Source organism: Myxocyprinus asiaticus, chromosome 22 (genome assembly GCF_019703515.2).
Source record: "Myxocyprinus asiaticus isolate MX2 ecotype Aquarium Trade chromosome 22, UBuf_Myxa_2, whole genome shotgun sequence".
Lineage (NCBI taxonomy): Eukaryota > Metazoa > Chordata > Actinopteri > Cypriniformes > Catostomidae > Myxocyprinus > Myxocyprinus asiaticus.
Genome location: NC_059365.1, coordinates 45155890 through 45180049, shown reverse-complemented (window position 1 = coordinate 45180049; position 24160 = coordinate 45155890). Strand labels below are relative to the sequence as shown.

General features: G+C 40.4%; 1 protein-coding gene across 1 annotated transcript in view; it reads left to right on the top strand.

Annotated features, from left to right (window-relative positions):
* The window catches only part of LOC127413309 (X-linked interleukin-1 receptor accessory protein-like 2), a 665896-nt gene that overhangs the window by 82880 nt on the left and 558856 nt on the right, over positions 1 to 24160 (top strand). Inside the window, exon 2 of the mRNA XM_051650333.1 lies at positions 4477 to 4574. Within this exon, the coding sequence (XP_051506293.1) occupies positions 4493 to 4574 (82 nt within the window). The 5' untranslated portion in view covers positions 4477 to 4492. The remainder of the gene's footprint in view (positions 1 to 4476; positions 4575 to 24160) is intronic.

The window sequence follows — 24160 nt, the reverse complement described above, 5'->3', positions numbered from 1 at the left end:
CTCCTCTGAGCTGAAGACGTGTGCCATTAATTCCCAGTAGTGTTCACAAACTATGTTCCCTGGTAGACTTCCTCCGAGCCCTGTGGCAGTCGAGTTTTCGGAGCGACTCACTGCCGGCCCAGTACACGTGCTAATTAAGAGCCCTGTTCTGGGGTAGGTGCTCTGCATGTGGCGGTTCCCTGTAAGGTAACTCCATTCGATGTATATCTTCTGCTAATTCGTTTCCCTGTTGGCAAACTGTGTCTTCCTTGGGCAGAGCCCCCTCTGCCACAGTCTCCATGTTTGTAGCAACTCCTCCCCGTTGGGTAGGATCTACCATGAGACTCTCCACATGGGAGGGACACCCCCCGACTACACCTGGCAGCCCAGTTGGATAATCCCCCTTCTTTTTAGGGAGTGGAAAAAAAGAAGGGGAAAAGAGGCCATGACTGGGTTAGCCTGTCTCTATCTTTTGGGTAGTCGACTTGTCCCCAAAGGGCCGTTCGACACTCATAACTATGTTGGGGGAGGTTACGTGTCGGCCTGGTGCGCTGGCTACGAGGCACACAGTGGTCTGCCCGTTACACACCGCCAGTTCACGCAACACAGTTCAGCCAGTTGCGGCGTTTCGTATAGGGACCCCTAGTGTCACTACATCGACACAACATCGAGTGAGTGACAGATAGGGAATGTCCTGGTTACTTGCGTAACCTCCGTTCCCTGATGAAGGGAACGAGATGTTGTGTCTCTCCTGCCACAACGCTGAACTACCCGCTGAAATGGCCGGACCTTGTCTCGACTCCTCAGCATAAAACCTGAATGAGTGGTTGCATACCAGCTCCTTTTATACCCGTATGTCCAGGGGAGTGGCATGCAAATACCACTCGCCAATTTTCATTGGCCTTTTATCAAAGACCAGAGGTGTTTTAGGCTCCCAAGAGTTACCCCTAGTGTCACTACATTGACACAATGTCTCGTTCTCTCCATTAGGGAACGGAGGTTACGCAAGTAACCAGGATGTTTTAACACCTATATCTTCAGACATATATTAAACCAATGGAGTTGTAGGGGCTTCAAAGGTCTGGCCACCATTCACTTGCATTGAAAGAACCTACAGAGCTGAGATATTCTTCTAAAAATCTTTGTGTTTAGCAGAAGAAAGTCATATACATCTGGAATGGCATGATGGTGCTTAAAAAATGAGAGAATTTAAATTTAAATTGTTCTGGAATCTGACTGAACTGGTCGCGCTCTGTTTCACGCACTATATATATACAATAGGAACACCTGTACACCTACTTATTTATGCGATTATCTAATCAGCCAATCGTGTGACAGCAGTACAATGCATAAAATCATGGAGATATGGGTCAGGAGCTTCAGTTAATGTTCACAACAACCATTAGAATAGGAAAAAAACATTGATCTCAGTGATTTTAGACCGTGGCATGATTGTTGGTGCTAGACGATCTGGTTTAAGTATTTCTGTAACTGCTGATATCGTGGGATTTTCACGTATAACAGTCTCAATAGAGTTTACTCAGAATGGTGCCAAAAACAAAAAAACATCCAGTAAGCGGCAGTTCTGCAGACAGAAACACCTTGTTGATGAGAGAGGTCAACGGAGAGTGGCCAGACCAGTTTGAGCTGACAGAAAGGCTACGGTAACTCAGATAACCACTCTGTACAATTGTAATGAGTAGAATAGCATCTGAGAATGCACAACACATCAAACCTTGAGGTGGATGGGCTACAACAGCAGAAGACCATGTCGGGTTCCACTTCTGTCAGCCAAGAACAGAAAGCTGAGGCTGCAGTGGGCACAGGCTCGCACAAATGGATATTTGAAGACTGGAAAAACTGAATCTTGATTTCTGCTAAGGCACACAGATGGTAGGGTAAGAATTTGGCACCAACAGCATGAATCCATGGACCCAACCTGCCTTGTGTCAACAGTCCAGGCTGGTGGCGGTGGTTTAATGGTGTGGGGCATGTTTTCTTGGCATACTTTGGGCCCATTAATACCAGCCAATCATTGCTTTAATGCCACAGCCTATTTGAGTATTGTTGCTGACCATGTGCATCCCTTCATGGCCACAATTTACCCATCTTTATTGGCTACTTCCACCATGATAATGCACCATGTCACAAAGCAAAAGTCATTTCAAACTGGTTTCATGAACATGACAATGAGTTTAATGTTCTTCAGTGGCTTTCTCAGTCACCGAATATGAATCCAATAGAACACCTTTGGGATGTGGTAGAACGGAAGATTCACAGCTGATGAATCTGCAGAAATTGTGTGATGCAATAATGTCAACATGGACCAGAATCTCATATTAATGTTTCCAACATCTTGTGGAACCCATGCCATGAAGAATTTAGGCTGTTTTGAAAGCAAAGGGAGGCCCTATTCAGTTTTTAGTATAGTGTACTTAATAAAGTGCTCAGTGAGTGTATATTCATTAGAGGGGCAGCACTGCCACTGAATAGTGCAGCAGGAGTATTTTAGTATGATGTTCCGTACACATCGGTGGAAAATTGCACTCTTGGAAACCGTTAATGGAACTGAAAACATGAAAATCATATGGTTCCTGTATTTTTGTCAAATCAAAACCATAGCGTTAACATACTTGTGTAGAGTACGATTCTGGCCTAGCCCCTTGTGTCCTCTATACCTTCATAATCATAAGTTTAACCAGGGAGTTTTCTCAGTGGATTCAGATTCTCTATTTTCTGTGATGTAACTCCTCTTTGGAGCAGCAGAAAGCAGTAAAGATCCTGTAGCCCTAAATCATCTGCTGTGGTCATGGTGAATTATGTCACTGCAGTTAGTGGCTGGATTTAAATGCTACATCTGCCCTCAAATACTTCTATCAGTTCCCAGCCATAGTTTATGAACATAGTAAAATATTACAGTGAGGAAAGGGCATTAAGAGACCACTGAAGTAATAAGAAAGGCATACAGAATAACAACACTTACTGACAGATTTGATTTTGAGTGGTGGTTATGGTGGGGTCGCACCAGTTATGAAGGTGCATATATTCATGAATACAGTATATTTTGCAAAATTGTAAATATACTGTATTTCTTCAAATTACACATTATGCTAAACATTTTCGTTGTATATATTTTTATAAAACAGATAAAGTTTTGGAAAACTTAAATGGGCAAGAGGACCAGTCACTGTAGAATAAATTATATTCTTTTACACTCTTACACCAAAAACAATAATATTTCTGTAACATGCAGCAATGCAATGTAACATGCAGCAATGTTTTGATTGTATATTTTAATTATGACACATAAGCAAGAGTGCTGTTGTGCTGATTATCAGCATGGCTTTGATTTGGCCATAAGCACATAATCACAGCCATGCAGATATTCAGTACAACAGCACAACTGTGAGTGTGGTATTGCTTTTAAACAGCAGAGGCAACTCTAGAATCAGATCTTATCTGTTAACATGGTAATTTCAGTTAGGATCTCATTTAGGACAAACGTTATTACAGAATAACATACAGTAATGTTGGGTAAGCAAGTCTTATCCACTCTCTGTTTTTGTCCATGAGAGAGAGAGTAGGTAAAACTTGCCAAATCAAATGTAATATAATATAGGCCTATCTTTTAATATACTGTCTTTTGCACATAGTTCAGCAAAACCTTTTCTATCAGCGCTGAAATTAAAAAGCTGGTTTTCCAATTTTGGTTTTCCATTTGAATCTCCTATATTTTCCAAGTAAATGTACTCTAGTTGGGTCGCTAGGTTTCCCGAAAGAATTTAGCTGTATTTAGTGTAATGCTTTACTGGAGATTTGTGTGTAAAGTAATAAGCTTAATGAAACAGCAAGTCAAATGGTAATGTTGGTATTCCACACATTTAAGTTGTTAATAAGCATTACACGCTCTTCATACACGAAAGAGAGAGAAAATTAACTGTTTTATAATGTGGAATATTTAGTTTAAATACCCATCTGCCATTAACAGTGTCAAGATCCTGTCACAAGAGTCTGCTTTGTTTGTAGTAATTTGTGTCAGGATCCAGACACTTCTGTTGTGTCTGGTTATGTGTGGCAACATGGTTCCTGTTTGTGTTGTTTTACCATGTGCTCTTCTGTCATTTGCATTGTTTTGTTTTCAGGTCCTTTGTTGTCTGTGAACACATGGCTTTTGTTTGTGTAGCCTTGTGCTCTCTGAAAAATAATGTTTTATTTTTATTTTTGATTGATTATTTGATTATACTGTCTGTCTCACCTGTGTTAAATATTAAAAAGAGAGGTCTTTAATATTTAAGATATGTAATACTGAGGACACTTGAAAATGACAGTCCAACATATCCAGTATTAACTTAAGTTTTGTCCATTTTCTTCCTGTAGGTCTTGAGAGAGCTGGTCTGTTGGGGGGCTGGTGACGCTGAATATGTTTCATGTTTAACAGGAGATCAGAGCTCATTATGTGACTGACTGTTATGTCACTTATCTTCTGATTTCTTGTAGCTGCAGACGACTGAAGATGAAGCTTACCACATTTATGCTCATCCTCATCAGTTCAGCGGCCTCCATCAACCTCAAATACATCTCTAAGAGGAACTCCGGTAGGGCAGCCACTTTATTCCACTTACAGCCATGTTTCTGATCAAGAGCACATGCTGGATAACTTGATTTAGGCATTGTGGTTACACTCGAGGTCTTGTTTCAGAACTGTAGAATGATTGGCATGTAGATGCATTATGGTGTAACGTTTACTGTATTTTTCAGATTTATGCTATATGATTGATTCATTATAAGATATGCTACTTTGCTACTGGTGTCTGATTCTAGGCTGATCTCATTCATATTCATAGGTCTCTGTTTATAAACTGTATGCGTACATTTTTGTTTTTAGTTTGCACAATGCATGACAGCATCTAAAACACAAACAGTTAATTTATGTATGACTTTACAGATGGACAAGTGTAGAAGACCAACATTTCTAGAACTTTTGCAAGGGTTCCACTGTAGGTGCCTGAGTTAAATAAAGACCAAATTTATTTTCAAATAAAATCCAAATGGGATACAAGTACAAGTAGTATAAGTCATTTCAGGGATTTATAAAAGCAAAGTCGAAGTTGCTTGCTTTTTTCTAATGGCTGAATTTAATTATCATCAAAACAAGTATGAAATAACGTTAAACAGCTGATGTTACAAACATTAATGCGTTTCACTCATTTACTGATTTGGATGCATTTGTATGTTTCTAAAGTTGTACATATGGAAAAGGGTTTACGTTTTAGATAGCTGTCAATATGTTGATATTGTATGTTTCAGTGTCTTTTGAAATGTAGGTAGATGTATGCATGCTAGAATACCTACAAATGCAACATGGAATGGTTTTTGATGAAATATCCCTGTTACACTTGTTTTTCTTTGAAGGAGAGCCTATTCTTTACACATATTCCATAATCTAGTGTTTTTTCCTGGTGCACTGTGTGTTTGAATGTGGGTGCGGATGTGTGTTTGTGTGTGGGTGCGAGTGTGCACTGAGCAATTATGTAATCAGCACCAAACGGGCATTTATGTGGGCGATAAAAAACATAGAGGCAAACTCGACTGTCAGTTTCTCACCCAGCAAGAAATTTTAGAGTTTGTCATGTATGTTTTACTGCGCCACCAAACAAGCAAAAAATGCTTCCTGTGTTTTAATGTGCTTGATGGCATGTGTGATGTGTTATGTAAGCAGTAACATATGCTATTATTGCGTTTCCCAAACTGGGGTCCGCTGACCCCCTGGCTATTTCGGATGGACCTCATTGGTTAATTTACATAATATAGATAATATAAAAGTCTTGAATTGTGAACAAAATCTCACCCAATAAACATCAAGTGACATACTGATACACTATAAAACTTTTGACTTTAGATAATTATCCATAAGTATAAATGTATGAAAGTGCTTGTCTTGTGCTTGGCCAGGGGGATCTTTAAACCTCTTTCAGAAATGTAATGCATAGGCAGAGAACGTTGAACGTCAATGAGCCAAATTCAAGTTTATAGGATGCGTACATACCATGAAGTAATTTCCTGCCAATAATTTCCTCCTGTGAATAGTTTGGGGTAGGGCTGGGGGGTAGGACGATGTAATCAAATATATATATGATATCTGACAAATACCCCCGGGAGATGACAAACCATGAAGCTGGGAAGTTGCCAAATATATTAAATAGTAGAGCAGTAGTTATCATGCACTTACGTTTTTAGACACTAATCAAATTATTAAACCAATATAATACATTACGTATTAAAGAGGCTGGTTGCATGCCCATTTTCACTGCAGACATGTTCATGCTCAGCCCCACTTGCCCCTAAAGTAGAGACACCACTGGACATGAGCCCTCTTTAGTTGATTGAAAACCAGAAGCATTGCTGTGTTCTGGACCATCTACAGTGGCTTAATTGTGCTGACTGGGAGCCTGACCAACAGAGAATTACAGTAGTCCAGTCTTGAAATGATCAGAGCTTGAACCAGGAGCTGTGCAGCATATTAAGACAGGAAAGGTCTGGTTTTCCTGATGTTGTAAAGTGTGAACGCAATAAATCTTTACATAACAGTGTACATAACGGTTTATATAAATGTTTACATAACAGGCTCAACAGTGGTGGCAGTGTGGTTGACAATGTAATCGGTTTAGGGTTATGAAAGTGGTCCTTGGTTTAAAAAGTTTGAGAAACTCAAATCTAGAGGCCGGGGAAAAAACAATGTTTAAAGTATCACAATATTTTACTTCAGAGTACTTGCCAAGAATCAGTATGTTTATTTAAATTTTTAACATTCATATTTTTGGGGAGGAGGTAGACGATATTGACCATCACTTAGAACAAGTGTCTGATAAGACGAAGCATACTGCAGAATTAGGACAATGAACACTATTATTTCTCTTTGATCAAAATACAAACTGAGAACAAGCCAGGAAAATAATTTTAGCCTACAATTGGTTTCATTTGTAGTGATGTCTGTATACATCCTTTGTACAGCTAGACTGCAAGTGTTTTCATGTAATGCCTCCTGTAGCTCCATCTCCTGAGCCTCCAGTGGCTCCACCTCCTGCGACTCCGCCCCTGAGCCTCCTCCCCCTGCAGCTCCGTCCCTGAGCCTCAGCCTCCTGTGGCTCCTCCGCCTGGGCCTCCTGTGGCTCCGCCTCCTGCGGCTCCGCCCCCCTGGGCCTCCCCCCCTTGCAGCTCCGCCCCCTTAGCCTCCTTTCCGATCAGGCTATAGTGTGTGGATTTCGGTTGCTTTGGTTTCTTGTTTCCAGTGTTTGTTTTGCATTTTTTATTAAAACTGCTGCATTTAGATCCTGTACTCTTGACTCAGTATTCTGCACATCATTACAATGCTTTTTCATCACATTGTTTTTTGTTTTTTTTGCTGACACTGATGCTACTCAACTTCTATGGCTCTATAATGAACTGTAGCAGGAAAATTTGGGACTTGTCCAAATGAGTGAATGAATTATGTTATTACTTTGACAGAATGAATTGTACATTTTCAGTGATGCTCTATTTTGATCTGTTGTTGTTGAAAGGTTCCCCAAACTTGTATAGACATATAGCATTCCATTCCACTTTAATACAGCGCATCAGTTGGGTTTCCGGAAGTAAAAATCCCAATCCAATTTCACCATAGGTGAATTGATTTTTAACAATAACGTCTAAACCTTTAAATACAGAACTACTGAGGTTGTTAATCGATGGTATATGCTTCTGTTAAAGTCATCAGTCCGGATTATTTTTTTTAAATTATCATGTTTTAAAAATCGTGTTTAATAGAGCAATTTCTGGTGAAGAACTACACTACCCATGATCCTGAATGGAAAAATCCACTAATCAGAGAATTGCGGCCAACAAAGCACACCAAAAGTGCTGTGCAGCGACCGCCATGTCACACTGTGAGTGATGCAGTTGAATTGGTCTTCCTACACCCTTTGTATATATTTAAATATTTAGCAAAAACTTTACATATATTGTTTTTATACTTATAATCAACAACTTTAAACCAATTATTTTATTTTATTTTTGTTTTTAATTAAATTATGTTACTTGCAATGCTTCATGGGATTTTAGTTCATTCCCTTATTTAAAACATTGACAACAATCTTGTACTTTTGGCTTTTTATCTGATTTTCAAATACCTTTTTGCTTTAAATAAAAGCTTTCAATGTTGTGATTCACCTAGAAGCTGGTTGGTTTGAGTTCATGGCTTAGAACCCTTTATATGAAGGATTTTATCAAATCCAGAAAATGAATGGGAAAAATACTTCCGGATCCAAGATGGCTGAAAAAGTGGGCGGGCCCTGTTGGACTTTATTTACCCTCACCCAAATTGAGAGTTCATGGCAAATTTGCCAAAAAACTTTATTTACTCCTCTATTCTTCCCTTTTAGCATCCTTTACTGTGGTAATTTATCCGAAGACCAGACCAGAGGCCTATACCATCAAGCTAGTTGAACAAACTCTGGGTTGCAGGATTGGTTTCGAGTTCGAAATCAGGCTTAATTGGTACCATGATTCTGCTTATCAACTTTCTCTGTCAACTCAGGCTTTGATCTGGAGATTAAGATTAGTTCACACGTGTGTTCACTGTTCAAGTCAAGTTATTTTTATTTGTATAGCGCTTTTCACAACACACATCATTTCAAAGCAGCTTTACAGAAAATCATGCTTTAGCAGAAATTAAAACTGTAATATCTATAAAGTCTTAGAATCATCATTGTGTAGTTTGATTAAATATGATTATAAATTGAGTGTAAAAATAAATAATTAAATAATAATTGTTTTTAGAACCCCAGTGAGCAAGCCAAAGGTGACTGTGGCAAGCAACACAAAACTCCATAAGATGTTGGTTAATGGAGAAAAATTACCTTGGGAGAAACCAGGCTCACTGTGGTGGCCAGTTCCCCTCTGGCTAAACATAATGAATATAATGCCAATATTAGTTATTTGTGTGCAGTGAAAGTCTAAGCTAAACTAAGTAAGTGTTAAGGGCCAGTGTTTAAACAAAGATATTGTATGAACTGTAAAATTAATGAGTAATGTCTTTGAAGTCCATCCTGGATTAGCTGCAGAAGTTCACATAGATGCATTGTTCTTTGTTAGTTGACTGATAAAGGCTTTTGTTGGCAATTTATTGATAGTCTATGTATTCCATTTCAAGAGTGTAGTACATCAATAGACAAAGGTGATGCAGGCAAAGATCAATGAGGTGCATCGCAGTTCAGCCGGCAGGTAATTTTGGTGAGGTTCGTTGGGGTCCATCATAAGGCTAAGGTTCAGGCAGTGGCATATGAAGTATCCAATGTCTTACAGTTGGAGTTGGCATCAGTTCATCCTCTAAAGTCATCATTAAAGACTGAAGTGATGTCTGGCTAGTACCGTCTGTAGTTTGTCATCATCACTCAGCGACACGTAGCAGTGGAGTCCGACACCAAGCAAGAACGGATCTGGATCTGGCCAGCTCTGGTAACCTCAGGATAAGAATCCAGAGGTTGAGACAGGGAAACAAAAAGAATAATATTAGTGTAGATGCCATTCAATTTATCATAGAGTTATGGATTATGAGAAATGTTTCTGAGAAATGTTTCTGGTTCCGGCAGACCTAACTAAAGCAGCCTAATTGTAAGTTGATTGATAAATTAAGTGCATGCCTGGCTAAATAGATGAGTCTTTAGTCTAGACTTAAACTGAGTGAGTGTGTCTGTGTTCTGAACAGTGTTAGGGAGACTGTTCCATAGTTTAGGAGCCAAATAGGAAAAGGATCTACCACCTTTTGTGGATTTTGATATTCTACGATCAACAGGCCAGAAGTTTGTGATAGTAATGAATGTGATGGAATATAGCGTGACAGAAGGTCACTTAAGTACTGTGGAGATAGACCATTCAAAGCTTTGTATGCAGTTAACAGAATTTTAAAATTAATATGAAATTTAACAGGTAGCCAATGTAACAATGATAAAATAGGGCTAATATGATAATATTTCTTGATTCTAGTCAGCACTTTGGCTGCTGCATTTTGAACCAATTGAAGTTTATTGCAGTACAACCTCCCATTAATGAATTACAATAATGTAGTCTTGAGGTCATGAATGCATGAATTAGTTTTTCGGCATCAGCAGCAGAAAGCATGTGTTGTAACTTAGCAATATTTCTGAGGTGGAAGAATGCTGTTCTACAAACACCGGAAATTAGATTTTCAAAGGACAGATTGGTATCAAATTTAACACCTAAGTTCTTCGCTGTACATCCATCGAGAGTCATATTATATTTTAGTGGCTTATTTTTAGAGGATTTTGGTCCAATAATTAGTACCTCTGTTTTGTCAGAATTGAGTAGAAGGAAATTTCTGGCCATCCCATCCTTGATACACTCTGCTAATTTGGAGAATTGTGAAATTTCTATGGGTTTAGAAGAAATATGAAGCTGGTATCATCAACATAACAGTGGAAACTTATTCCATGATTCCTGATAATATCTCCCAGGGGAAGCATATATAAGGAGAAAAGCAGAGGCCCTAAAACTGACTCCTGAGGCACTCCATACTTAACTTTTTTTTTTTATTTGACAAATCCTCATTTACACATACAATGTGGTAGCGGTCTGTTAAATAGGACCTAAACCATGCTAATGCAAGTCCACAAATGTCAACATAATTATTCAGCCTATTCAAGAGAATGTTGTGATCTATGGTGCCGAAGGCAGCACTAAGATCTAAAAGCACTAGAAGAGCAATGCAGCTGTTGTGACTTTTGAATTTTTGATAAGTTTTGTTCAGCTCTTCATGAACTGACAGCGAAGGATTGAAGATGCTTGTGAAGAAAATTATGAGACACTGTTTTCTGAGGTGCTGTGACTGTTGACTGCATAATTCCAATGTTATTTCTGATGATTTCTATTTTATCAGTAAAAAAATTCATGAAGTCATTACTATTGTGCTGCGACGGAATATCTGGTTCAGTCGAGGCTTTATTCCTCACCAATTTAGCCAAAGTAATGTATAAACACCTAGGATTGTTGTGCTTATTTTCAATGAGTTTGCTAAAATATGTTGACCTGGCAGCTTTTAGTGCCTGTCTGTAGCTATAGACACAATCCTTCCATGCACCGCGAAATACTTGTAATTTTGTATTCTTCCACTTGTGCTCCATTTTCCGAGCTGCTCTCTTGAGAGCGTGAGTGTGATCATTGTACCATAGTGCGGGGCTTTTTTCTTTAATTTTCTTTAATCGAAGGGGGGTGACACTATCAAGAGTGGTTGAGAAGACTGTATTTATATTTTCTGTTATTACAAGTTCTCCTAGACTTTTTGGTTTACTGAGTATGTGAGACAAATCTAGAAGGTTTTAAGTGAAGCTATCTTTAGTGGTCGAAAGAATAGTTCTACCTGAACAATAACATGGTGCAGTTTGAGTGACATTAGCAGATCACAGCAAACAAGAGACGAGGTAATGATCTGAGATGTCAGCGTGCTGTGGTAGAATTTCTGTAGTATTAACATCAACTCCATATGACAGAATTAAATCTAGCATATGATTATGCCGATGAGTTGGTCCTGTTAAATTTTGTCTGACTCCAAGAGAGTTGAGAATATCGATGAATTCTATTCACAATGTGCCATTTTCATTATCTATGTGAATGTTGAAGTCACCAACAATTAAAGCTCTATTTACAGTAACTACTAGATCTGATAGAAAATGAGCAAATTCACCAAGGAAATCAGAATACTGCCCAGGTGATCTATATACTGTAGCAAGGGCAAAAGACGACAGAGATTTTTTATTTGTATCACATTAAGCATTATTAGTTCAAAAGACTTAAACTTATATCCTGTCCACTGAGTAACATCAAACACTTCACTGTAAATTTAGCACTGTAAACCTAATCCTGGAGGGATGGAGTCTGTCTCTCTTTAGCAGGTAAGGTCTACCCCAAAAACATTTCCAATTGTTTATAAATCCTATGCTATTCTCTGGACACCACTCAGACATCCATCCGTTCAGTGACACTAATCTACTATAACCCTCATCATCACGATGAGCAGGGAGAGGGCCAGAGCATATTACAGTGTCTGACATCGTTTTTGCAAGTTCACACACATCTTTAGCATTATATCTAGTGATCTCCGACTGGTGAAGCCGGACATCGTTAGTGCCAACATGATTACAATTTCTTAGAAAATCTACGTTTAGCATTAGCCAGCACTTGTAAATTTGATCTGATATCAGATGCTCATTAAAATGCATTTAACGATGGTGGCTGGAGTCTCTATTTCCACATTCCTTACAAAAGAATCACATATGACCAAAGCTCTTTAAAAATTATTCTCAGTGGGTGCATCACTGAGTGGGGAGAATCGATTGGAAACTCTAACAGGAACAGGAGAGTGGTGTCGCTTGGCTGAGCGAGTATGCCGCCGAGACGTCACCCAAACGCCTTGCTGCAGAGGCTCTACATCAGGAACCAAAGTGTGTGTGATAGCTCACTGTTCTACCGAAACAGTATCTACCGAAACAGTATCTACCAGCTTCTCTTTCTCACTGACCTCCACTAGCGTTTGGATGCTTGTCTCTAACTCATTTATCCTCTCCGTCAGCCTGACTAATTCCTTACCTTTATCACATGTAAATACCTCACTGCTGATGGAAGAAGCTATAGTAAACATGTGGCATGCAATGCAGGAAGAAATAACATGGGTGGATGCCATGACTTACCGCAATTGTTTGTTGTTGTTGTTGTTATGGCTGTTCTTGAGCGGCGATGGTTTTAGATCGACGTGGTTCAATGCTGTTCCTGATCAGCAGAGGTTCGAGATTGATGCAATAATAATAAAGAAAACGAATGCACACAGTCAAGACACAAGATGTAGACAAGCGGGAAAAAATAAAATAAAAAAGAGAGAAAACGGGTGCGCAAGGTAAAATACACGCAGTTGAAACAGTAGAAAAGCGGGAAAAAAAGAAGCACGTGGTAAAATGGTAAAGGATAAAACGATGAATATATAAGAAGAATAAGCAATGCTAAGCAGGCTAGCAAGCTACAAACCCAGACTTGCAGCGTGTCGGCAGCCAACATGAATGAGTGACGTTTGCAGCAAACAGCCAATCGCATGAAACATGGAAAGTGAGAGGATCATTATAAAAAAATTAAGAATTTTAAAACATTTACACAGCATAACAAGAGATTGTTATAAAAATGTGAAAAAATGACAACATGTTTACACTGCACAAGAAATCGCCATGACATCATGAATTAAAACATGATTTACATAGTAACATGGATCAATGTACAATTATGAAGAAATTAAAGACATTTAAAGACAGCAAGAAGAAACACTGATGCAAGAGCTTAAGAGGACAAACAAATTCTGAATATGATACAAATGTTAAACAGCTGTTATATAAATGCGTAAGTGAATTCATATAGGTCAAGAACAAGAACACAAAGGCTTATTAATTTTAAAAGATTAAAAACTTTAAAATATAAAAGCTTTTTTATTCATCTAAATTTAGAGCCTAATACAGTATAATTTAATACTATAACAAATGAATATAGGCTACTATTGAATAATTAAAAAGTGAGCATTCGGAATACTGTATACAATAATTGGTATGCAATAATAAGATGTAGGCTATTTGTTATTTTTTTGAAGACGTATTTTGTGTACCGATTATATTGAACTTCACATGAAATAATGCTTGTCTCTATTCCATGAAACAAAGGGTTGGGTCATTCATCCCATTCTATATTGTAACTTTCTTGTGGAGTGATTAAGCTTTTAATATTGTAAAAGCGATCATTATTGGCAGGTATTATAATCCATTTTACTAGCTGTGTTATACATTATATTGTATAAACTTTTATATAGTAAAAGTTAAACTTTTCCAAAAGTTTGGAATAATGTACGGGTTTTGCTATTTCAGAAGGAAATTGTTACTTTAATTCACCAAAGTGGCATTCAGCTGATTACAATGTATAGTCAGGACATTACTGATGTAAAAACAGCACCATCACTATTTGAAAAAAGTCATTTTTGATCAAATCGAGACAGGCCCCATTTCCAGCAGCCATCACTCCAACACCTTATCCTTGAGTAATCATGCTAAATTGCTAATTTGGTGCTAGAAAATCACTTGCCATTATATCAAACACAGCTGAAAGCTATTTGGTTCATTAAATGAAGCTTAACATTGTGTTTGTGTTTGTTTTTGTGTTGCCATAGTATGCAATAGACTGGCATGTCTTAAGGTCAATATAAGGTCAACAGTGGCAAATAAGAAATAGATTTCTCTAGAAACTCGTCAGTTAGTCATTGTTTTGAGGAATGAAGGCTATACAATGCTTGAAATTGCCAAAAAACTGAAGATTTCATACAAAGGTGTACACTACAGTCTTGAAAGACAAAGGACAGCTGGCTCTAACAAGGACAGAAAGAGATGTGGAAGGCCCAGGTGTACAACTAAACAAGAGGCTACGTACATCAGAGTCTCTAGTTTGAGAAATAAATGCCTCACATGTCCTCAGCTGACAGCTTCATTGAATTCTACCCACTCAATACCAGTTTCATGTACAACAGTAAAGAGAAGACTCAGGGGTGCAGGCCTTATGGGAAGAATTGCAAAGAAAAAGCCACTTTTGAAACAGAAAAACCAAAAGAAAAGGTTAGAGTGGGCAAAGAAACACAGACATTGGACAGCAGATAATTGGAAAAGAGTGTTATGGATCTTAACCCCATTGAGCTTTTGTGGGATCAGCTAGACTGTAAGGTGAGAAGTGCCCGACAAGACAGCAAATCCTATGGCAAGTGCTACAGGAAGCTTGGGGTGAAATGTCACCTGAGTATCTGGACAAACTGACAGCTAGAATGCCAAGGATCTGCAAAGCTGTCATTGCTGCATGTGGAGGATTATTTGATGAGAACTCTTTGAAGTAGTTTAAGAAGTTCTGAAATTATTATTTTTTTTTTTCAGATTGTAATAGTAATTGTTCACATTATTAATGTCCTGACTATACAATGTGATCACTTTGGTGAATAAAAGTACCAATTTCTTTCCATAAGAGCAAAATCTTTCATATTTCATGGCTATAGTAGGCAAAAGAAAAACAGATATAGTGTATTTAAATAAAATAAAAGACTCCATCTGAAGAAAAAATAAATAAATAAATATATATATATATATATATATATATATATATATATATATATATATATATAAACAATTTATAATGAAGAGTTTATTTTATAGATTTCTAAGATTTTTTTCCCCTGTAAAGTGCACTTTAAGAGAGATGGGGAGTGACTTAATTGTGTCGGAGATGTCACAGGTGATTGGTTCAGCATCTGTTAGCAATCTGTTATCCAGGAGCAGGTTAGCCATGAAGCGTAAGTAACTATGACAAATGTAAAATCTGACCCACCTTCATGGTACTTAAAACCCAGAGCCGGTTACATTTACCTGAGTAACTTAAAAAAAAAAAAAAAAAAAAAAAAAAGTACTTTTAGAGTAGGTTTAAAAGTGGGTACTTTTTACTCTCACTCAAATTAATTTCTATTTAAATTTTTGTACATTTACTTCTTTACAATTTGCGGCATTCCTGTCATTACATTACTGGGTTTCATTTTAATTAATGTGTAATTTATTGAGAGATTATTGAATGGGACTTTTACGAGAGCGGAAGTTCACACAGCTGCATGTGCTGCTGACACAGACTGTCACTCAAGTCATCAATGCTGCAGCATCAAACTCTTCAAAGTGAAACACTTTCTTTGCTCAGCACAGTGAAAAAAAGAATAGTTTCATCATGTAGTACCTTCATTTAACACCAAGACAAGCTGACATTTCAAGATTAAAATCACAGCTTCAACTTAAGCAGCACGCTGAGGTAAGTTTTGGCTCTAATCCTAACACGGGTTTTTCTGTGTAATGTGATGGTCATTTTCAGGGTGATAATGTAACTGGGCTCTTATGACATCAGTTTTTAAGTGTACATTTTAAAATCAATACAGCAATATATCAGTGCGCTTTGTCCCGCGTCCCGCATGTCATGAGCAGTATTTACGCATATACTGGAAACTATTGCAGCTACTTTGGGCAGATTAACTGTATAAATCCATGTAAACATCCAAATTAAGTGTAAATGCCTTTTGCTCTGCCGTTCGTGTGATTGAGAACTGGAGCGTGAACAGACAGCATTTTTGTGTGTGCACAGCGAGGGGCACGAGGCACGTGAGTGAGAGATGTGTGGGTGCGAGGCGATAGTATGGCGAAGAGAGTGGCTGTTTCTGAAATCGTTCACTCATTCACTATTTCCTGTATAGTGAATGGCAGTGAGTGCACTATATCTCAGCAGTGAGTGAACGAAATGAGTGAGTGAATTCAGACACTGACATATACACCGAGTGTCGGAGCTCTGGGGCTGTCACAGAAACAACGTCACATGTGAATTTTTAAAATACTTGGGCCTTACTTGTTATTCTTATTAAATAATATATTAATACAATAAATCTTCATTTTGTTTGTCATTTTTAATATACAGTTGTGCTCAAAAGTTTGCATACCCTGGCAGAAATTGTGAAATTTTGGCATTGATTTTGAAAATATGACTGATCATGCAAAAAAACTGTCTTTTATTTAAGGATAGTGATCATATGAAGCCATTTATTATCACATAGTTGTTTCGCTCCTTTTTAAATCATAATGATAACAGAAATCACTCAAATGGCCCTGATCAAAAGTTTACATACCCTTGAATGTTTGGCCTTGTTACTGACACACAAGGCAACACACACATGTTTAAATGTCAATTAAAGGTTAATTTCCCACACCTGTGGCTTTTTAAATTGCAATTAGTGCCTGTGTATAAATAGTCAATGACTTTGTTAGCTCTCACATGGATGCACTGAGCAGGCTAGATACTGAGCCATGGGGAACAGAAAAGAACTGTCAAAAGACCTGCGTAACAAGGTAATGGAACTTTATAAAGATGGAAAAGGATATAAAAAGATATCCAAACCTTGAAAATGCCAGTCAGTACTGTTCAGTCACTTATTAAGAAGTGGAAAATTCGGGGATCTCTTGATACCAAGCCAAGTTCAGGTAGACCAAGAAAGATTTGAGCCACAACTGCCAGAAGAATTGTTCGGGATACAAAGAAAAACCCACAGGTAACCTCAGGAGAGGTGTGGTTGTTTCAAGGAGCACAATACGATGATACTTGAACAAAAATGAGCTGTATGGTCGAGTTGCCAGAAAGAAGCCTTTACTGCACCAGTGCCGCAAAAAAGCCCGGTTACAATATGCCTGACAACACCTTGACATGCCTCACAGCTTCTGGCACACTGTAATTTGGAGTGACAAGACCAAAATAGAGCTTTATGGTCACAACCATAAGCGCTATGTTTGGAAAGGGGTCAACAAGGCCTATAGTGTAAAGAATACCATCCCCACTGTGAAGCATGGTGGTGGCTCACTGATGTTTTGGGGGTGGGTGAGCTCTAAAGGCACGGAGAATCTTGTGACAATTGATGGAAAGATAAATGCAGCATGTTATCAGAAAATACTGGCAGACAATTTGCATTCTTCTGCATGAAATCTGCGCATGGGACGCTCTTGGACTTTCCAGCACGACAATGACCCTAAGCACAAGGCTAAGTTGACCCTCCAGTGGTTACAACAGAAAAAGGTGAAGGTTCTGGAGTGGCCATCACAGTTTCCTGACCTTAATATCATTGAGCCACTCTGGGGAGATCTCAAACGTGCGGTTCATGCAAGACGACCAAAGACTTTGCATGACCTGGAGGCATTTTGCCAAGACGAATGGGCAGCTATACCACCTGCAAGAATTTGGGGCCTCATAGACAACTATTACAAAAGACTGCACGCTGTCATTGATGCTAAAGGGGGCAATACACAATATTAAGAACTAAGGGTATGCAGACTTTTGAACGGGTCATTTCATTTTTTTCATTGTTGCCATGTTTTGTTTTATGATTGTGCCATTCTGTTATAACCTACAGTTAAATATGAATCCCATAAGAAATAAAAGAAATGTGTTTTGCCTGCTCACTCATGTTTTCTTTAAAAATGGTACATATATTACCAATTCTCCAAGGGTATGCAAACTTTTGAGCACATCTGTATACTGTGTGTTAATATAAAGAGTAAACACATTTTATCAAATAAAGAGTACATTTTAAAATGTATCTGTATGTTTTGTCTCTCTATATGTTATGTTCCCTATCTGTCACTCACTCGACGTTGGTGTCAATGTAGTGACACTAGGGGTCACTCTTGGGAGCCCGAGACACCTCTGGTCTTTGATAAAAGGCCAATGAAAATTGGCGAGTGGTATTTGCATGCCACTCCCCCGAACATACGGGTATAAAAGGAGCTGGTATGCAACCACTCATTCAGATTTTCTCTTCGGAGCCGAACGGTCATGCTCATTGCGCTGAATACTACTGTTCATTCACCTCTGCTGGATCTGACATCGCATTTCAGCAGCTTCTCCCTCCTCTGCACTGGTGCACTGCAGAGAACGCCCCTGGGCGCTTCGGCAGAAAAACTAGAGAGTATATTTTCTGAAGAGCATTTTTCCCCTCTAAAAGAATATATATTTCTCTAAAAGAGCGCACACACGGAACGTCTTTTTAAAGACGTGTCTTTTTAAAGATGCTCTTCCGATTGTGTGTTATTCCTGGCTGTGCTCGTTATCTCTCGCCTTCTAACGGTCACGATCACTGTCTTTCATGTCTGGGCACTGCTCACGCGGAGACAGCATTCGTGGATGGTCATGTTCTCATTGCGAGAATATGTCCATGGCAACGTTGTGGTCGCGGCTCGCCTTCGTAAGAAAGCGAGCCACCCCAGAGGCTCCCGCCTCGGTCCTTTTACCCACAGGTTTGAGGCCAGCGCGGCTAGCACTGGGGGCGATTTGGGGACCCCAATGGGACCGCCTCCGCCGGGTATCCCCCCCAGCACGCTCGTCTGCCCCGATCGGGCTTCTGGGTGAGTCCGCCGGCTCGTCTCACGGCAAGTTCGACCTCTTATTCGGAGCCCACGAAAGTGATGAGCTCTCGAGTGCAGCATCGGAGAGCAGGCTCGTCCAGTCGGAAGCCTCAGCTGGGCTCCTCCCTTCGGGGTCAATCGCCCAGTCACAGGCTGACACGGAGATGACGACATGCTTTCCCTGAGAGCTGCGAGCGTCGGTTAGAGTGGATTCACCGCTCTTCCCTGAACCCTCACGGCTCGGTGATTGGTTCCTGGGCTCGTGGCACTGCTCAAAGCCACGCCCCGCCCCCATTCCTTTCTTCCCAGAAGTGCATGAAGAGCTGACAAGGTCGCGGGAGGCACTTTTTACTGCCCGGTCCCGATCTTTTCAGCTTCCCCGCTCTCACTACCCTTGATGGTGGGGCGGCCAAGGGTTATTCGGCAATCCCCCGGTGGATAAAGGCGCAGAGCGCCGCCACCTGGTGCGGGTGCCCAAAGCCCCCTTCCAAGGCCTGTAGGTTTACGTCGTCTCTGACAGCCAAGGCCTACGGTGCCGCTGGACAAGCCGCCTCCGCCCTGCACGCCATGGCTCTCCTGCAAGTCCGCCAAGGCGCTAAAGGAACTGCACGAGGGTAGTTCCGCCCCGGGATTGATGCAGGAACTGCGCCCGGCAACCGACCTCGCTCTCCGAGTGACGGAGGTCACGGCGCGGTCTCTCGGGCGGACGATGGCCACACTAGTGGTCCAGGAGCACCACCTTTGGCTCAACCTGGTCGAGATGGGTGAGGCCGACAAGACACGATTCCTTGCTGCCCCCATTTCCCAGGCGGGCCTATTCGGCGACACCGTCGAGGACTTTACCCAGCAGTTCTCGATGGTAGAGCACTAGATGGATGCTAGCCGGCATATCCTGCCCCGGCACGGCTCAAGATCCCGCACCCCATCTACTCATCGCCAAGGGCGTCCCCCTGCGGTGACTGCACTGGCTCCACCGCAGCCGCCCCTTTGGCCCGGCCCCAGCGTGGAGCCCACCACAGGAAGCAGATGCCACCCGTCTCGCGGCTGCCCAGAACCCATGAAAGGCTTCAAAGCGCCCTTGAGACGGGCGACCCAGGGACAACGAAACCCGCTGCTCTGGAGCTGGTAAGCAGATCTTCATCTTTTTGTTACCTTTTGCATTTAATTGTGCTGCATGACCAAGTGGCTGCAGTACTCATGAACTCAGCAAGAGAGGTTTCCTTGTTCCCTGGGTCACATATCCAGTGTGTACGGCTGGCATCACAACCACCGTCCACCACTCCATTTGGCAGGTTGGCACAAATCCGCCCCTGATGTGACAGTCTCCACAGGTTACGAGGACAGGCCTCTTCCTCCCCCGTCCCAGGCTGTTCCGGGGGTGGTCACAAGGAGCCAGGTAAGTGCTTCGATGTCCTCGGACTCAGCATGGCCACGACGTGGTGTGGCACCTCGAGCTCCACCCCGCCTCGAGGCCCCACCTGCCAGTACATCCGATGACGTTGTCCCTTTGGTCCCCCTTGCGCGGAACTTGGATGCATGGCTTGCGCCTTCCAATCCGTCACGAGGGCTGGTCCGGACCGTCCGACTCGGCTGTGCAATTCACTTCGCCAGGCATCCACCCAGGTTCAGCGGTGTCCTCTTCACCTTGGTGAAAGACGAAAATGCTGCTACCTTGCGCGGAGATCACTACCCTCCTATGGAAGGACGCGATAGAACCTGTCCCTCCAGCCGAGATGAAGAAAGGGTTTTACAGCCCCTACTTCATTGTACCGAAAAAGGCAGTGGGTTGCGGCCAATCTTGGACCAGCGAGTACTGAACCGGGCTTTACACAGACTCTCACACCTCACCCGACTAGGGCTTTGGGTCAACTGGGAAAAGAGCAAGCTCCTCCCGGTTCAGAGCATCTCTTTTCTCGGTTTGGAGTTGGACTCAGTCTCCTTGACGGCGCGCCTTACGAACGATCACGCCCAGTCGGTGCTGGCCTGTTTGAAGGCGTTCAAACAGAAAACAGCGGTTCCACTGAAACTTTCAAAAGTACACTCGAAATTAGAGTGCATTGTCGGTAATAATGAGTGAACAAAAAGTAGGGAATAAGTGGCTCACTCAGAATTCAGTCTTTGGCTATTCTACCCATCACTGTTAAAACCTAGGGTTGAGGCAAACTAAAACTGAAACTTAGATGGCTAGTCACCTAAACCGGCTTCATGCTATAGACCCCCAATCATTTTTGTATGTCAGAAAAGTTGGCTCAGTGGGTAGCACTGTCACCTTACAGCAAGAATGTCCACGGTTTGAGTCCCTGCTCACCCTGGGCCTTTCTGAATGGAGTTTGCATGTTCTTCCCATGTTCACGTGGGTTTACTCCGAGAGCTCCGGTTTCCCCTACAGTCCATAGACATGCATGTGAAGTAGATTTGAGACTCTTAAATTGCCAGTAGGTGGGAGTGTGAATGTGTTTGTCTGTGTGTGTAACCCCTGTCATGGTGCTTCCCAGCATTCAGCCCTAGACAGCTGGGATAGGGTCTACTCCTGCCCATGTTGCACTGGCACAGTGATTAAAAAGTCCAAACTCAGTTCCTACATTTGCAGTTTGGAGATTCCATCAGCAGGAAAATACAGTTGATTATCAAATTTTATCCATGATGATCACTGTTGCAGCCGTGTTAAACTATCTGTAAGTCATGGTTTTATTATTATGTCAATTATTATTCTTATTATGTTTTTAATTCACTGCGAAAGGGGCCGGTGCAAGAAGTTGGACAGAGTAAAATGTTTGGATTTGGTATGATTTTTTGACCACTTCGTTATTTTGATTATGGGGCTCTATTTTTGTAAGCGTGCAAAGCGCAATACTACGCGCTATGACCGTGCGCTATGTTGTATCCAATTTTTGTGAGAGTGGTAATTTTAAGCGCACTCTTCGTGCCAGCACAAAGCGCAAGTTGCCGTGGGTGGGAGTGTCTGCGCTAACTCTGGGTGTGTCCGCGCAAAATGTTGGTATGGTAAGGACGTGGCGCAAAGCACTATTTGTTTTTTTCCTGAGAAATAGGTTATTGTGCTAAGATGTCTCAAAAGCATGTCTTATGTCAGTGCAAAGTCTAAAGTCAGTTCCTGCATACGCAGTTTGGAGATTACACCAGCAGATGGTAATAAAGTTAATGTCCAAACTCTTAAAATAGGGTGGGACATCAAATTATATGTCCCTGATAATAGTCTTTTTATGAAACAAAAATGTATGAGATTTGTGTTAAACTATCTTTAGGTCATGGTTTATTTTTCTATTATTATTATTATTATTTGTATTATTTTTACAATTGTATTTATTATCTAATTTGTTTTGTTTTTGCATTTCCACCTGTTGCCATAATTAATTTTTAAATCTGCAAAAGGAGCCGGTGGAAGAAGTTTGAGAGAGTAAAATGTTTGGATTTGGTATGATTTTTATTTTTTTTATTTATTTTTTTTTTTCATTTAGTTGAATTGTACATTGAATCTAGAAATATTTTGGTTTAATTTTGTTTTGTGTGTTTTAATTTTTAAAAAAGTTTTTAAAATCAAAATCGACTGGTAGAAGTGAAGTGCATGCCAATACAATCACTGTTAATACTAACCTTGATGTGTGTGTCAGTAGATAAAAATTATTAATAACACTTACATTCTCTATAATTTAACAGAGCCTACATCCATATCCTGAACCACATTTTCCGCCAAACCCATTGGCGCCTAGACTTCCTTGCTTGAAACTACTAAAACTTCTTCGCCATGCCTATTGACTTTGCTCACATGACTTACGGCATAGCGCTGCGCTTAATGCTTAATGCTGAAAATTCCATTTTGTTTGAAGTATGTTGGAATTTAGACATATTTTGGTTACATTTTTTCATGTTTCAATAAATGAATTTGATGTTTCAAAATCAAAATTGACTGGTAGAAGTGAAGTGTTTTCCAATACAAACACTGTTAATACTAGCCATGATTTGTGTGTCAGTAGATGAAAATTATTAATAATACTTCACGAGTTCGCCTGCCCATATAATTTTTGAGTGATAAAGGGTAAATGAATGTGGCTTGCTGTCCGCAAAGGAGGGGCTTGAGGAAGAGGCTTGACAAGCTTTAAATTTACCCAGCCTACTAGCGCTTTGCGCACGTAATTTCACCAAACTCACTTGCGCCTAGACTTAGCGCATGCTTGCATGAAATACCAAAACTTACTGGCCATGCCCACTGACTTTGCATGTATGACTTATTGCATTGCGCTATGCTTAGCACTAACACTCTTAAAATAGGGCCCGTAGTCTCCTGAGCTATGAAAGAGCCACCTCTAAACAATAACATTGTCCTTTGGGTAGTTTCATTTTGCTTTGTCATTTTGATAAAAGAAGCAATGATTTAATAGTCATTTTCGGGAATATGTCAGGTTAAAGAATTTGTTTCAGAGAATACCTCTCAGACAGTGGAGGTAGTTGCTTACATGATAGTTTGGGTAGAAAACAGATGTTATTTTAAGGAATCTCACAAACGATGGCTCAGTTCTCACATAAAGTGTATGGGTTTTCTATCATAACTCTGGGTTATCATACAATGCTGTCTGAATGAATGGTTAACACTAAACATTTCAACAATAAATCCAAAATGTGTTGCTTTGATTCGGCACACACACACACACACACACACACACACACACACACACACACACACGGATATACTGTACACTAAAAAAATGTTGTATTGTGTCAAACACACAGCAAATCACATAGTACATCGTATTTGAGGTGTACCATGAATCCTCTCTCCTCTTTGACGTGCTTCTGCAGCATTACTTGAGAGCAGCAGACCCACGGGCAACAATTTCTCTCATCTTCACATTTCACATGGGGAAAATGGCAAAGCACTGTTTATCAGTGCACTGATCTGTTGCATTAAAATCACATCAGACTTATCAGACTTTTGAACAAAAATTATCTTATTTTATTATCTGATCTCACATTGTCTATACATAATGCCCAGTCTTGCCTTCTAAATGTTGACTGTTTAGGTGTAAGGTTACCAAAGCAACAGGACACTCAAATACTATTGTTTGTGCCTGCAAGAGTGATAGATCAGCATGATTTTATTAGCATACGTAGATATTCATAAAGTGTGGTTCAAG